This window comes from Panthera leo, chromosome D1, assembly GCF_018350215.1.
Source record: "Panthera leo isolate Ple1 chromosome D1, P.leo_Ple1_pat1.1, whole genome shotgun sequence".
Lineage (NCBI taxonomy): Eukaryota > Metazoa > Chordata > Mammalia > Carnivora > Felidae > Panthera > Panthera leo.
Window position 1 is genome coordinate 21,160,887 of NC_056688.1, and position 12,145 is coordinate 21,173,031.

The 12,145-nt window shown below is 38.7% G+C and overlaps 2 protein-coding genes across 2 annotated transcripts; both read left to right on the forward strand.

The window, feature by feature from the left end:
• The first annotated feature begins 362 nt into the window (after positions 1-362).
• Positions 363-1,301, forward strand: LOC122199899. The gene has a single exon (XM_042905281.1). It carries the CDS (start codon positions 366-368, stop codon positions 1,299-1,301), a length of 936 nt encoding a protein of 311 aa, XP_042761215.1. The 5' UTR covers positions 363-365.
• Positions 1,302-7,403: 6,102 nt separating this feature from the next.
• On the forward strand, positions 7,404-11,688 carry LOC122201156 (putative olfactory receptor 8G2). The gene is made up of 2 exons (XM_042907102.1): positions 7,404-7,452; positions 10,730-11,688. The coding sequence occupies exons 1-2, from the start codon at positions 7,404-7,406 to the stop codon at positions 11,686-11,688; spliced, it is 1,008 nt and encodes a 335-aa protein (XP_042763036.1).
• The last annotated feature ends 457 nt before the right edge of the window (positions 11,689-12,145 follow it).

The window sequence follows — 12,145 nt, forward strand, 5'->3', positions numbered from 1 at the left end:
AGTATTAGACTGCATGTTAATTAACTGGAATTTGAATAAAGACTTAAAAAAAAGAAATAATGGTAGTAACTTTCCTACTAACTAGCTCAAAAAAAATCTAAAACTTGGTGTTTTCTATTAAAAATTAGAAATATCTTAATTATAAGTATCTTGAATTTTCCTCTGGTCAGCTGGAATCATAGGTTGCCCTAGAGTGATGGAAGAGATTCAAGAGATACCAACATTATGAATGTCCCTTGATGAGGAATAGAATAATGATCTCCATAAAATTATTCTGTCTCATACACACACACACACACACACACACACACACCACAAGTACACTCATTTTCTGTTTTTTAAGCTTAGAACCAGATGAGGGGATAATGGACCCTGGAAATATTTCCACAGTAACTGAGTTCATCCTCGCTGGGCTAACAGAGAAGACCGGATTCCAGCTGCCCCTTTTCTTCTTCTTCCTAGGAGTCTATGTGGTCACGGTGGTGGGGAACCTGGCCATGATCACACTGATAGGGCTCAGTGCTCACCTGCACACCCCCATGTACTATTTCCTCAGCAATTTGTCCTTCATTGATCTCTGCCATTCCACTGTCATTACCCCCAAAATGCTGGTGAACTTTGTGACTGAGAAGAACATAATTTCCTACTCAGCATGCATGACTCAGCTCTATTTCTTCCTCCTTTTTGCTATCTCAGAGTGTCACATGTTAGCTGCAATGGCTTATGACCGCTATGCTGCCATCTGCAACCCCTTGCTTTACAATGTCGTCATGTCTTCACACATCTGTTTCCGGCTCACAGTGGGAGTTTATATTTTGGGCATCGTTGGATCTACAATCCATACGGCTTTTATGATGAGGCTCCTTTTCTGCCAGCGCAATGTGATTAACCATTATTTCTGTGATCTCTTTCCACTCCTGGAGATATCCTGTTCCAGCATCTTCATCAATGAGTTATTGGTCCTAGTCTTGAGTGCATTTAACATTCTGACTCCTGCCTTCACCATCCTTGCCTCCTACATCTTCATCATTGCCAGCATCCTCCGCATCCGCTCCACCGAGGGCAGGTGCAAAGCCTTCAGGACCTGCAGCTCCCACATCTCCGCTGTTGCCGTTTTCTTTGGATCCGCTGCGTTCATGTACCTGCAGCCATCATCCGTGAGCTCCATGGACCAAGGGAGAGTGTCCTCTGTGTTTTATACCACCATTGTGCCCATGCTGAACCCCCTGATCTACAGTCTGCAGAATAAGGATGTCAAATTTGCCCTGAAGAAAATTCAGGGCAGTAGAAAATGTTCATGAATAGAATCAATATCATAATGTCATATCAGAAGCAGGTCTTTCAGATTTGCTGAGATATGTAATGTGTTAGGTTTATTGTACACAGTTTTGGAAATCCAATGACACTTCCCCAAAGAACACAAGTCCTAAATTCCCCTCCAGGCCACTCCTTTGAACCTTATTAAAGTGATTATGTGTGGAGAAATACAAAGAATAAAGTCAAAGACTCTTGAGTATGAAAGTAGCCTTAGTTTTATTTTAATTATAATACAACAATAAGATGACAATGAATATTTTGAAGATAATAGCAATATGTATATTATTAAGATTTTATGAAATATCAAGCAATATGCCGAACACTTTAAATGGACAACTTTGTTTACAGCATTTACTTACCAAATATTTAGTTTTCCCTGAGGAAAAGCCCTAGTATTATTCCCCTTTAAAAGAAATAGAACCTTATTTAGTTTGAGTAAATGCCCTATGTCCCAAACATAATAAGTTATTAATCCTAGGCAGTTTGGCTCCAGGACCCATGATTTTACTTAAACAGTACTTTGGCCTCAAGTAACTGTAGACAGGTCTAAGACATCCTAGAAATTTCCTGTACACAAACAGCTTCCCTAGTTCCTTATATGACAGTGCTGCTTTCCTATAGATATCTTCAATCCTATTTTCACTTTTATTTCATTTGATATAATCAGAATCTTTCAAACCTGTGACGATCAAAGCAAAATATTGGAGACTCCTTATGGAGTCCCATTACAGAAACTAAAGTTATTATTCTTGATAGCAATAATTTGTATGGTAGCTCAACCAACACTGCGTTGTCTTTATACCAGTGACCATGCACCTATTTATGAAGTAACTGCTACAAAAGCTAAAAATCTTGCTAAGCTGTATCATTTTCATGTGGTTATGCTCTTTCCCCCATAATTTACAAACAATTGCTATGTCATGTCAATTTTATCTTTAAAACATGTTTCCCTTCATATTTTGCTTTTCTGCTTCTGGACATTTAAAATCTTGTAACTGAGGACTTGTTTGATAATTCTGAATATTCAACTGTTCTCTCTCCCTTCTCAGTTCAAACCTGCCACCTCATCATTGTCAGATCAATGTTCCTAGGAGAGTATGCTGTTTTATTCACCTGATATGAAAGTTGCAGTGTTTACATATAGTTTCCAAAGACAGAAAAAAAAATATCTTACCACTCTTGTATTCCATTAACCATTCATTCGTTGATATCAAATGTTCATATGAGAAAGCCTTCATATTTTTATTTGACTTAATTTTCATCGGTCCAAAAATGGATAAGAAAAATGGTTACAGTTCATGAATCACCTCTGGATCACTGTCAGACATCACTCATTTTAGTGAAGGGAGATGCTGAATTTTTTTTAGGCAAGGGAGTGAAAAAAGTAGTTTTACATGTTAGTAGTATCACACTTATGCTGGTTGGAAGATAATGGAAAGACAACAAGGCTGAATCAAGACCGGTCAGCAGCCATTTGATTGTTCTAAGCAGGACACTTCATGCAGTGACAGTGGAGCCAGAAAGGAAGGAGAGTGTCAAGGGATTTTTGAAAAGTGGATTGTTCAGACATGGCTGAACCGAGGTGAGTTGAAGGTCCAGGAAAGTGTTAAGGATGGATGCAAATTTCTAGTTTGGATTACTAAATAGGATGATGAAAGACAAATATGATTTCACTCATATGTGGAATTTAAGAAACACAACAGATGAATATAGGGGACGGGAGGGAAAGATAAGAAAAAAACAGAGAAGGAGGCAAATCATAAGAGACTTCTTCAAAACAGAGAAGAAACTGGGGGTTGCAGGAGGGTAGGTAAGGGGGAATGGGCTAAATGGGTGATGGGCATTAAGGAGGGCATTTCTTGGGATGAGCACTGGGTGTTGTATGTAAGTGATGAACCACTGGGTTCTACTCCTGAAACCAATACGACACTCTATGTTAACTAACTTGAAAAAATAAGATAAAATAATAAAATAAAATAAAATAATGAATGAATGAGTGAATGAATGAATGAATGAATGAATAAATGAAGGACAATGATGGTAGAACTCTCAAGATGGGGCTCTAGGTAACATTTCACAGCAAAGCAATTGGGTTACATAAGTCTGTAAAATTCAACTCTCCCTCTATATTTCTCTCTGTCAGTTTCTCTATCTATGCATATGTAAAAATGGACACATGCACACACACATATTTTTAAATTTCCGGAATCACTACATATATCCTGACAGAATGGAAACCGTGGCTTTGCAAATTTCAGTACCTTTCATTATTGTATAATCATTTATGGAAATGGTTCTTTAAACCCTTCCCACTCCTGTCTTCACCTCCAACTCTCTTCCCACTTCGTTAACTCAGCACACTGAGGAAACAGGCAGCTCTAGTCTGCTCACCTGTAGAGTGGCATTCCAGACATATAGTTTCTTCTAGAAGTGTCCCAGAATCCTGTGGCCACCGCTATTCCAAAGCTAAAAGAAGCTTTGGGATGTGTGGGAATGTAAAACATTGCTTGAAACTGAAAGGATCATAGATAGTGAAAGGGATTCAAAACAAGAGATCCTCTGATGCCTTGTTCCTGAGGTTGCTCCACAGACCAGCGGCATGGGCAAAAGCTGAGAGTATGTTAAAACGCAGTTATCTCAAGCCCTATACTGGCCTTATTAAATCAAGAATCTGCTTTTGAACGACAAGATTCCCTCGTTATACCTGCGCACATTAAAGTTAAGGGGTTTTAAAAAATATTATCATCAGACCACAGATACTAAGATTTTGATTTAATTGATATGGGGTACAATTGAGATATAGAGATTTTTTTTTAATTTTTTTTTAACGTTTATTTATTTTTGAGACAGAGAGAGACAGAGCATGAACGGGGGAGGGGCAGAGAGAGAGGGAGACACAGAATCGGAAGCAGGCTCCAGGCTCTGAGCCATCAGCCCAGAGCCCGACGCAGGGCTCGAACTCACAGACCGCGAGATCGTGACCTGAGCTGAAGTCGGACGCTTAACCTACTGCGCCACCCAGGCGCCCCGAGATATAGAGATTTTTAAAAACACCCTTGATTATTTTAAATGTGCCTCCATAAGTGAGAAACACTAATATAACCCAAAACTAATGTAAAATTAAACTCCTTTGAAGATTGAACTTAACGCATTTAATGCTATTTTATAAGAGCTCCCCTGATATGAGTGTCCAATTTACCTTAAATCATACTGCACTCAATGTGCTTCCAATTATCCCAGCTTAGGGGGAAAAAAGCAAAAATATGTAAGGAAGAGGAATTAATATGGAACACTGGTGGCTATAATAAAATATTTTCTTTAAATATACAATTTAGCAAGTAGAATTATTTTCAGTGAGGACCTCAAGAAAAGCAAACATTACACGAGAATTCTGAATTCTTACCCTGTAACCCTATCCAATTATGTATAGATCTGACTTTGAATCAAGTAAGTATATTACCTACTTATGCATAAAATAAACATATTTTATAAAAGAAAAATGGTTCAATTAATTATTTAAAAATTCTGGCCCTATTGGGGCACATGGGTGGCTCAGTTGGTTAAGTGTCTAACTTCATTCAGGTCATGATCTCACAGCTTGTGAGTCTGAGCCCCACACTGGGCTTCGTGCTGCTGGTTAGGAGCCTGCTTGGGATTCTCGCTCTCTCCTCCCTCTCTGCCCCTTCTCGACTCGTGCTTTCTCTCTCTCTCAAAATAGATAAATCAACTTAAAAAAAATTCTGGCCCTATTAAAAGAAAGATACCCTGTCAGGATGTGCCCTGAGCCTCTTAAACCTGCTATTCACTGTATGGACTGTGAACCAAACCCACTGGCTAGGAGCTTGTAAGAAATGCAGAATCTCAAACCCCATTCAGACCTGCTGGACCAGAACCTGCATTAAAAAAAAAAAAATTCAGGTGATCCCGTGAAAAATCCTTATCACTAATTGATAAATCCAAAATTGACAAAGAATCCCTAGAATGGACATCTAGAAGGAAAAAGTTAGACACCTGGGAAATGCTAACAGCAATTGCTTCTTTTCTCAAAGTCTTGTTCCTTGAGACACGGAAATCCTCAAGAGTATTTGTCTCCTTGTTGTTTGGTGCCTGGCATGCCTGAGTCCAGGACCAACCTTCAGAGCGCACTGGTCAGAACGGCTCAGGGGGCTGAGAAGCGGAGGAGTTTGCTACCCTGAAGCTGGAGAAATGCAGACTGAAGACCTACAATTGGAGACACTGATCTGTGACCTCAAAGATTATGATTCACTAATTCTGGCGTTAGAATAAGAAGTCTGTAATACAAATCTCTCCAGATGAGAGCATTTGGACCGTTGACAAATTAAAAGTTTTGAGAATATTTCTAAAGGTCTAGAAACCATTAAGAAAAGAATTTTTATCAGTATCAAATAGGCGGATGGAAAGGAGGCAGTGGCAATAACAAGTAAAGCAACTGCATATGTAATATAATAGTTGAGATAACATTCAAAATTGGTAATCTAAAAATAGCGGGATGTATGAATTATTTAGAGCTGTGGAGGTAATCTTGGGGAGAAGAAATGGAAAGAGAAACTGTTTATCAGAGCTCCTCTACCGAGATTAAATTGTCCCTGGAGTAATGAGTGTAGGGAAGATGTTTCGGGAAGTTCTGATTCTCATTTGATCATGTTTATATTTCTACAGTCATAAGCTTTATAAATACGGTAGTCTCCCTAGGTGAGTCTGATGACCAAACAGGTGGAGAAATCCTGAATTAGTCAGCACTCAAATATGCTCTATATCTGATCGTAAAGCAATAGCTCACAGAACTCTGTCTTACAAGCATATCATGCTTCTTGCCTGTATGAGATGATGAACGGTGTCTGTGTCATGTCTACCTTGAGCAACCGAAATGTTGGCCTTGATGTAAAATTTCTGTGAGGTGAGACAGGCTGGACTGTAGAAAGAAAGGTGTTTTCTTATCCTACACGTAGATTTTAAATGGACACAGATTCTAGGGGAAAGGGGTATAGAGCATGAAGGATAGTCCACTAAAATATCTACCTTGAGCTTCTAGACTCCAGTACTGTGACCTCTTGAGAATCATACTTTCCAGGATAGATCTGGTAGCTGAGCTGGTATTTTCCATGAATCCTGAGAGAACCCCAGATACAACCAAAGGATCCCATCCGTACTTTTCCATTTTGCCTTAAGATCTTGCTTCTTTGAGTTTAAATGTTATATCCAGGGCCCATTTGGTGGCAAGAATAACCAGAGAATAGCTGGGTCCGGAAGGAAGCAGATCTTCCTAATTGAAGAGTCTCTTAGGAATTCACAACAGGAAAATGGAAAGTCCATTGTGTCTTGTTTTATGCAAGTTTCAAAATGGTCAAATGTTGAAATTCTGGGGAGACATATGGATTGTCTCAGGGACAATGTATCTACACTGTTACTCAACAAATCTCTTTTAATTGTAGAGGAAAATAAGTCATCTTCTCCCTTGTTAGGCATGTTAGGAATTTCTCATGGGGTTATGGCAATATCTAGTAGATGCTTTTATATTCAGCCCCCAAGTTGAAATATTCCAAGTAATGCCATTCTATGAGCACATTATGATATCTAAATACAGTTAGTAGAGGTCAATGAACACAAAAACTTTCAAATCTTACATACAAAAGTGTTTTCCCTGATTTTCTATTTATCCCTTGTCGGAAATCAGTTCAGAAAATTCCTTTAGAGTATGTTTTAAAAGTTACATGAATTCTTGACCTTTTAAATAGCTTGGCATGATATTCACTCAAGCTCTAACAAAATCTAATACTTCCTCGTTTTCAATCCATAATTTAACAAGAACAATGATTCTCACCTTTGTGACACTATCAAACACTTGAGAACCAATAGGGGAAAAGGGAAATTCTGAGTGTTTCTTTTCCCAAAGGTTGATACCCATGGGATGAAATTCTAGTGGGAGCCTATTATCATTCCTTGTTCCTAATCAGACTCTTGGCATCACTGCCCAATGTATAAAATCATCATACCATCTCAACCAACCTTTGCAGAAGGCCATCAGCTTCATTACAGATCAGGATCAGTGACCCCAAATTATTGCCATGAAGACTTTTAGTCCAAGGCCCCCTCAGCACCAAGGTGTCCTGCCAGGTTAGTACTCAGAACTATCTACCAGCATCGCCAGATCATTTTTCCCTTCAGAAGAATGGAAGAGAGAATTATACATGGCTGCAGTTCTGGGGGGGGGCAAGAGGGGTATGTCTGAGTATGTCCCAGTCCTTGACTTTAAAAGTTTTAGAGTTCTCTACTCTAGCTCCCTCCCAGTGCACTCATTCTTTATTTCTACCTGTTATCACTCTAATATTCACATTATCAGGTGAACAAAAAGGTAGACTTATCATCTCCTTGTCCCCTACTGAATAGAATTCTGGCGAACACTTTTTTTTTATTCACACCAGGCAGTGTGAAGACTTTGTTCACTTATATTGAGTCTATGTTGGGTTATGTCTAACATCCTTTTAACACTTTTATTAAAAACACATATTTACTGATATTTGCTGTATGTGGCAAGTACTATGTTGCATTTATAGCTTAGTTGAAAAGAACCAGTACATAACTCATAATAATTAATGCAGAATTATATACATGCTAAATGTAAACATAAGAAACATCTTCGTGAACATGCAGAAAATGGTCTTATTAATTGGAGCTTTCACTATGAAAGCCCTTAACTAAAGGGCCCTAACTATTAAATAGATTTCACAGGGCACAGGGAATAAATGAAAAAAGTAAAAAGCTAAAAGAATATGATGAGAGCCAACAAAATGCTCTTTGTGAAATGGTTAAATCATGTAATACTTGCCGGGAAATGAAAAAGAAAAATTTTCTTTTTGTTACCAGATGATATAAATCTTTGAATGACAAGGAAATTAGTTTGGACTTTATGTGAAGACTATGAAAAAGATTGATGATAGGAAGTTAGTATTCAGTGCAAAATATCAACTCTCTGTATTTTGTATGTGTCAGTGTAGGAAGGAGGGACAAGAAGATGTGCTAAGGAAAAAAAATGAACTCTGTCCATCAATAAGGAAAGAAAATGCTGGTCAAATAAAATATAAAACAGAGCAAATTCAGAAGATTAAAATTAAATTAACGTTGACATTATTAAGTTCTTACCAAGAACCATGAACTGTGCTTAGCACCTTGTGGGCATCGTTTAATTTAGTTTTCATTGGAGACAGATGATAGCATTTTTTGTTTTTCAGAGGTCTGGAGATTGGATGTAATTATCCCAAGGTTGCACAGCAAGTATGGGGTTGAGTTGAGATTTCAATGCATTCTGGTCTAACTTAATTATCAAGACCCGCTAGAATTAGCGAATCATGAACCAGTGAAACTGGACGAGGTGATAAGGATGATTTAATCCCATCACCCATTAGGTGCTTGTGTCCTTGAACAATATCAGCTTGGAAAGTGGTTATTCAGGCTGTGCTCAAACATTTCTGACTGTAAGATCAAGGATCTTTCTGAGACTGTTCGTCTTTGTTGTGAAACCAAAGATTTCTCTCCAGAGTTTCAAGCAGTTAGCTTTATTTCACTCTCTTGGAGACATAGGCAATGAGTACAGTACTCCTTCTCCTTCTCCTTCTCCTTCTCCTTCTCCTTCTCCTTCTCCTTCTTCTTCTTCTATTTTTTTAAGGTGGGGAGGGGTAGAGGGAGGGAGAGATTTCAAGCAGGCTCCATGTCCAGCCCAGACCATGAGCTGAGGACCTGAGCCAAAGTCAAGAGTTGGATGCTTAACTGACTGAGCCACCCAGGCACCTTTCCAGTACTTCTTAAATAAAGCAATTTGTTGAACAGTGACACATTGAACAGATGACACTGTTGAACATGTCATGTTGTCACATGCCACATGAATTTTTGCTTTGCCAGCAAAATATCTTTGGTTATTTGCCCACTCTTAAAATGACAAATTTCTAGATCATGTTTTCTGAAGTTGTCCAATTTTTCTATATCACATAAAGTATTTGACCCTAACTAAAAACACTAATCTAACAATTGCTTGAATATTAAGAATATGAATTTGCATTTTCTAGAATGTACTCATTTTCTTTCCAAGTCAAAACTCAAGGTACATTGGTCTTTAAAAAAAAAACAAAAACAACACATCACACTGTAGATTGGCATTGAACATAACCTACAAGTTCTAATTGTATTTGTGTGTGCACTAGCGATCCATATCTTCACTGTCTTGGAACTCTGTAAAAACCACACACAAATTACAGGATTATAAAACAAGACCAGGAGAGTAAAACCTACAGTTTGTCTTCAAAATCCCTTCTCATATTTTGAGAATATAAATAGTTTTCTGACCTCCTCCACTTAAAGCAGGAAATCCAAGTTGCTTAGACCAATCATACGCACCCCTGGTCATATTGGTGGGCAACATGACCTACATTTAAGCCATTATATGATAGCCTGGGATTAACCAAATTAGAATAAGGGAGAATGGCTCTTTGTTCTGGGAACAGCTGTTGAGATACAAGCATGATGTCTGCCAAACAGTATGTTTCTGCTCTTGGGGTGATCGGCCTGAGGGATGAGAGCTGGTGCATATAAAGCAGAGATTCTCCAGTGGAAAGATATCAGTAATTGACCATCCTTCAGCTATTTTGAGATGAGATACAGTAAGGAAAAAAGCTCAGACTAACATAATTACTCTTTGCGGACTTTTGAATCCTATGTTTATTCATTATAGAAAGCACATGCTACTATTATTTATTCTGAATAAATCAAAACTGTTTGCCATTTGACTAGCATGATATTAATATATACATATAGAACATGGGAGGAAGAAAGAGGCCACACAAATAACAGTTGTAATGTCCCTTCTGACTGACTTTAAAAGTCTGGAAATTGGTGCTTTCTCTTAAAAAGTTATGAGATATCTTTTTTTTTAAGTTTATTTTTTCATTTTGAGAGAAAGAGAGAGAGCTGAGGAGCAGAGAGAGAGAGAGAGAGAGAGAGAGAGAGAGAGAGACAGGGAGAGACAGAGAGAATGCCAAGCAGACTCCAAACTCTCAGTGCAGAGTCTGATGCAAGGCTCAAACCCACGAACTGTGAGATCATGACCTGAGTCGAAATCAAGAGTCAGATGCTTAACTGACAGAACCACTCAGGTGCCGCAAAAAGGTTATGAAATTTCTAATTTATAAGGTTCTTGAAGTCTGTAATTACTTCTCCAGTTCAACCAGAATCACTGATTGATCAGCAGGAAAGACTCAATAGATCCCTGAATTGTGAATCTCTTCTGGTCAGGAATAATGATCTTCATGGAATTATTCTTCTCTTCACATATACTCACACAAACATATATGTGTACACACAAATACACATACAGAGGAATATTCATTTTTTTCTCTTTTAGAATCAGAACCTGCTGCAAAGATAAGGGACTCTGGAAATCATTCCACAGTGACTGAGTTCATCCTCGCTGGACTAACAGAGAAACCAGAACTTCAGCTGCCTCTTCTCATTCTCTTCCTAGGAGTCTATGTGGTCACGGTGGTGGGGAACCTGGCCATGATCACACTGATAGGGCTCAGTGCTCACCTGCACACCCCCATGTACTATTTCCTCAGAAATTTGTCCTTCATTGATCTCTGCCATTCCACTGTCATTACCCCCAAAATGCTAGTGAACTTTGTGACTGAGAAGAACATAATTTCCTACTCAGCATGCATGACTCAGCTCTACTTCTTCCTCCTTTTTGGTATTGCAGAGTGTCACATGTTAGCTGCAATGGCTTATGACCGCTATGCTGCCATCTGCAACCCCTTGCTTTACAATGTCGTCACGTCTTCACACATCTGCTTCCGGCTCACAGTGGGAGTTTATATTTTGGGCATCGTTGGATCTACAATCCATACGCTGTTTATGATGAGGCTCCTTTTCTGCCAGCGCAGTGTGATTAACCATTATTTCTGTGATCTCTTTCCACTCCTGGAGATATCCTGTTCCAGCATCTTCATCAATGAGTTATTGGTCCTAGTCTTGAGTGCATTTAACATTCTGACTCCTGCCTTCACCATCCTTGCCTCCTACATCTTCATCATTGCCAGCATCCTCCGCATCCGCTCCACCGAGGGCAGGTGCAAAGCCTTCAGGACCTGCAGCTCCCACATCTCCGCTGTTGCCGTTTTCTTTGGATCCGCTGCGTTCATGTACCTGCAGCCATCATCCGTGAGCTCCATGGACCAAGGGAAAGTGTCCTCTGTGTTTTATACCACCATTGTGCCCATGCTGAACCCCCTGATCTATAGTCTGCAGAATAAGGATGTCAAATTTGCCCTGAAGAAAATTCAGGGCAGTAGAAAATGTTCATGAATAGAATCAATATCATAATGTCATATCAGAAGCAGGTCTTTCAGATTTGCTGAGATATGTAATGTGTTAGGTTTATTGTTCAAGTTTTTGGAAATCCAATGACACTTCCCCAAAGAACACAATTCCTAAATTCCCCTCTAGGCCACTCCTGTAAACCTTATTACAGTATTTATGTGTGGAGAAATACTAAGAATGAAATCAAAGACTCTTGAGTATGAAAGGAGCCTCAGGTTTATGTTTAATAATAACATACACAACAATAATAACGATGATGATGATGATGAAGATAATAATTATAACATATGTTATGATATCCTATGAAATTTGAAGTACTGTGTCAAGCATTTTAAGTAAATAACTTTATTTAATATTTATTCTGTCACAGAATGTGCTATTTTCCTTTGAAAGATGAGGATATAGAACCTTATTTGGTTTGTAGGTGCCCTGGTCCCAAACA

Excerpts from the sequence above, each read along its gene's own strand:
- LOC122199899 (XM_042905281.1), top strand. The coding sequence starts at position 366 with ATGGACCCTGGAAATATTTCCACAGTAACTGAGTTCATCCTCGCTGGG.
- LOC122201156 (XM_042907102.1), top strand. The coding sequence starts at position 7,404 with ATGAAGACTTTTAGTCCAAGGCCCCCTCAGCACCAAGGTGTCCTGCCA. Across the intron at positions 7,453-10,729 it reads GCACCAAGGTGTCCTGCCAG|AATCAGAACCTGCTGCAAAG; the intron begins GTTAGTACTCAG and ends TTTCTCTTTTAG.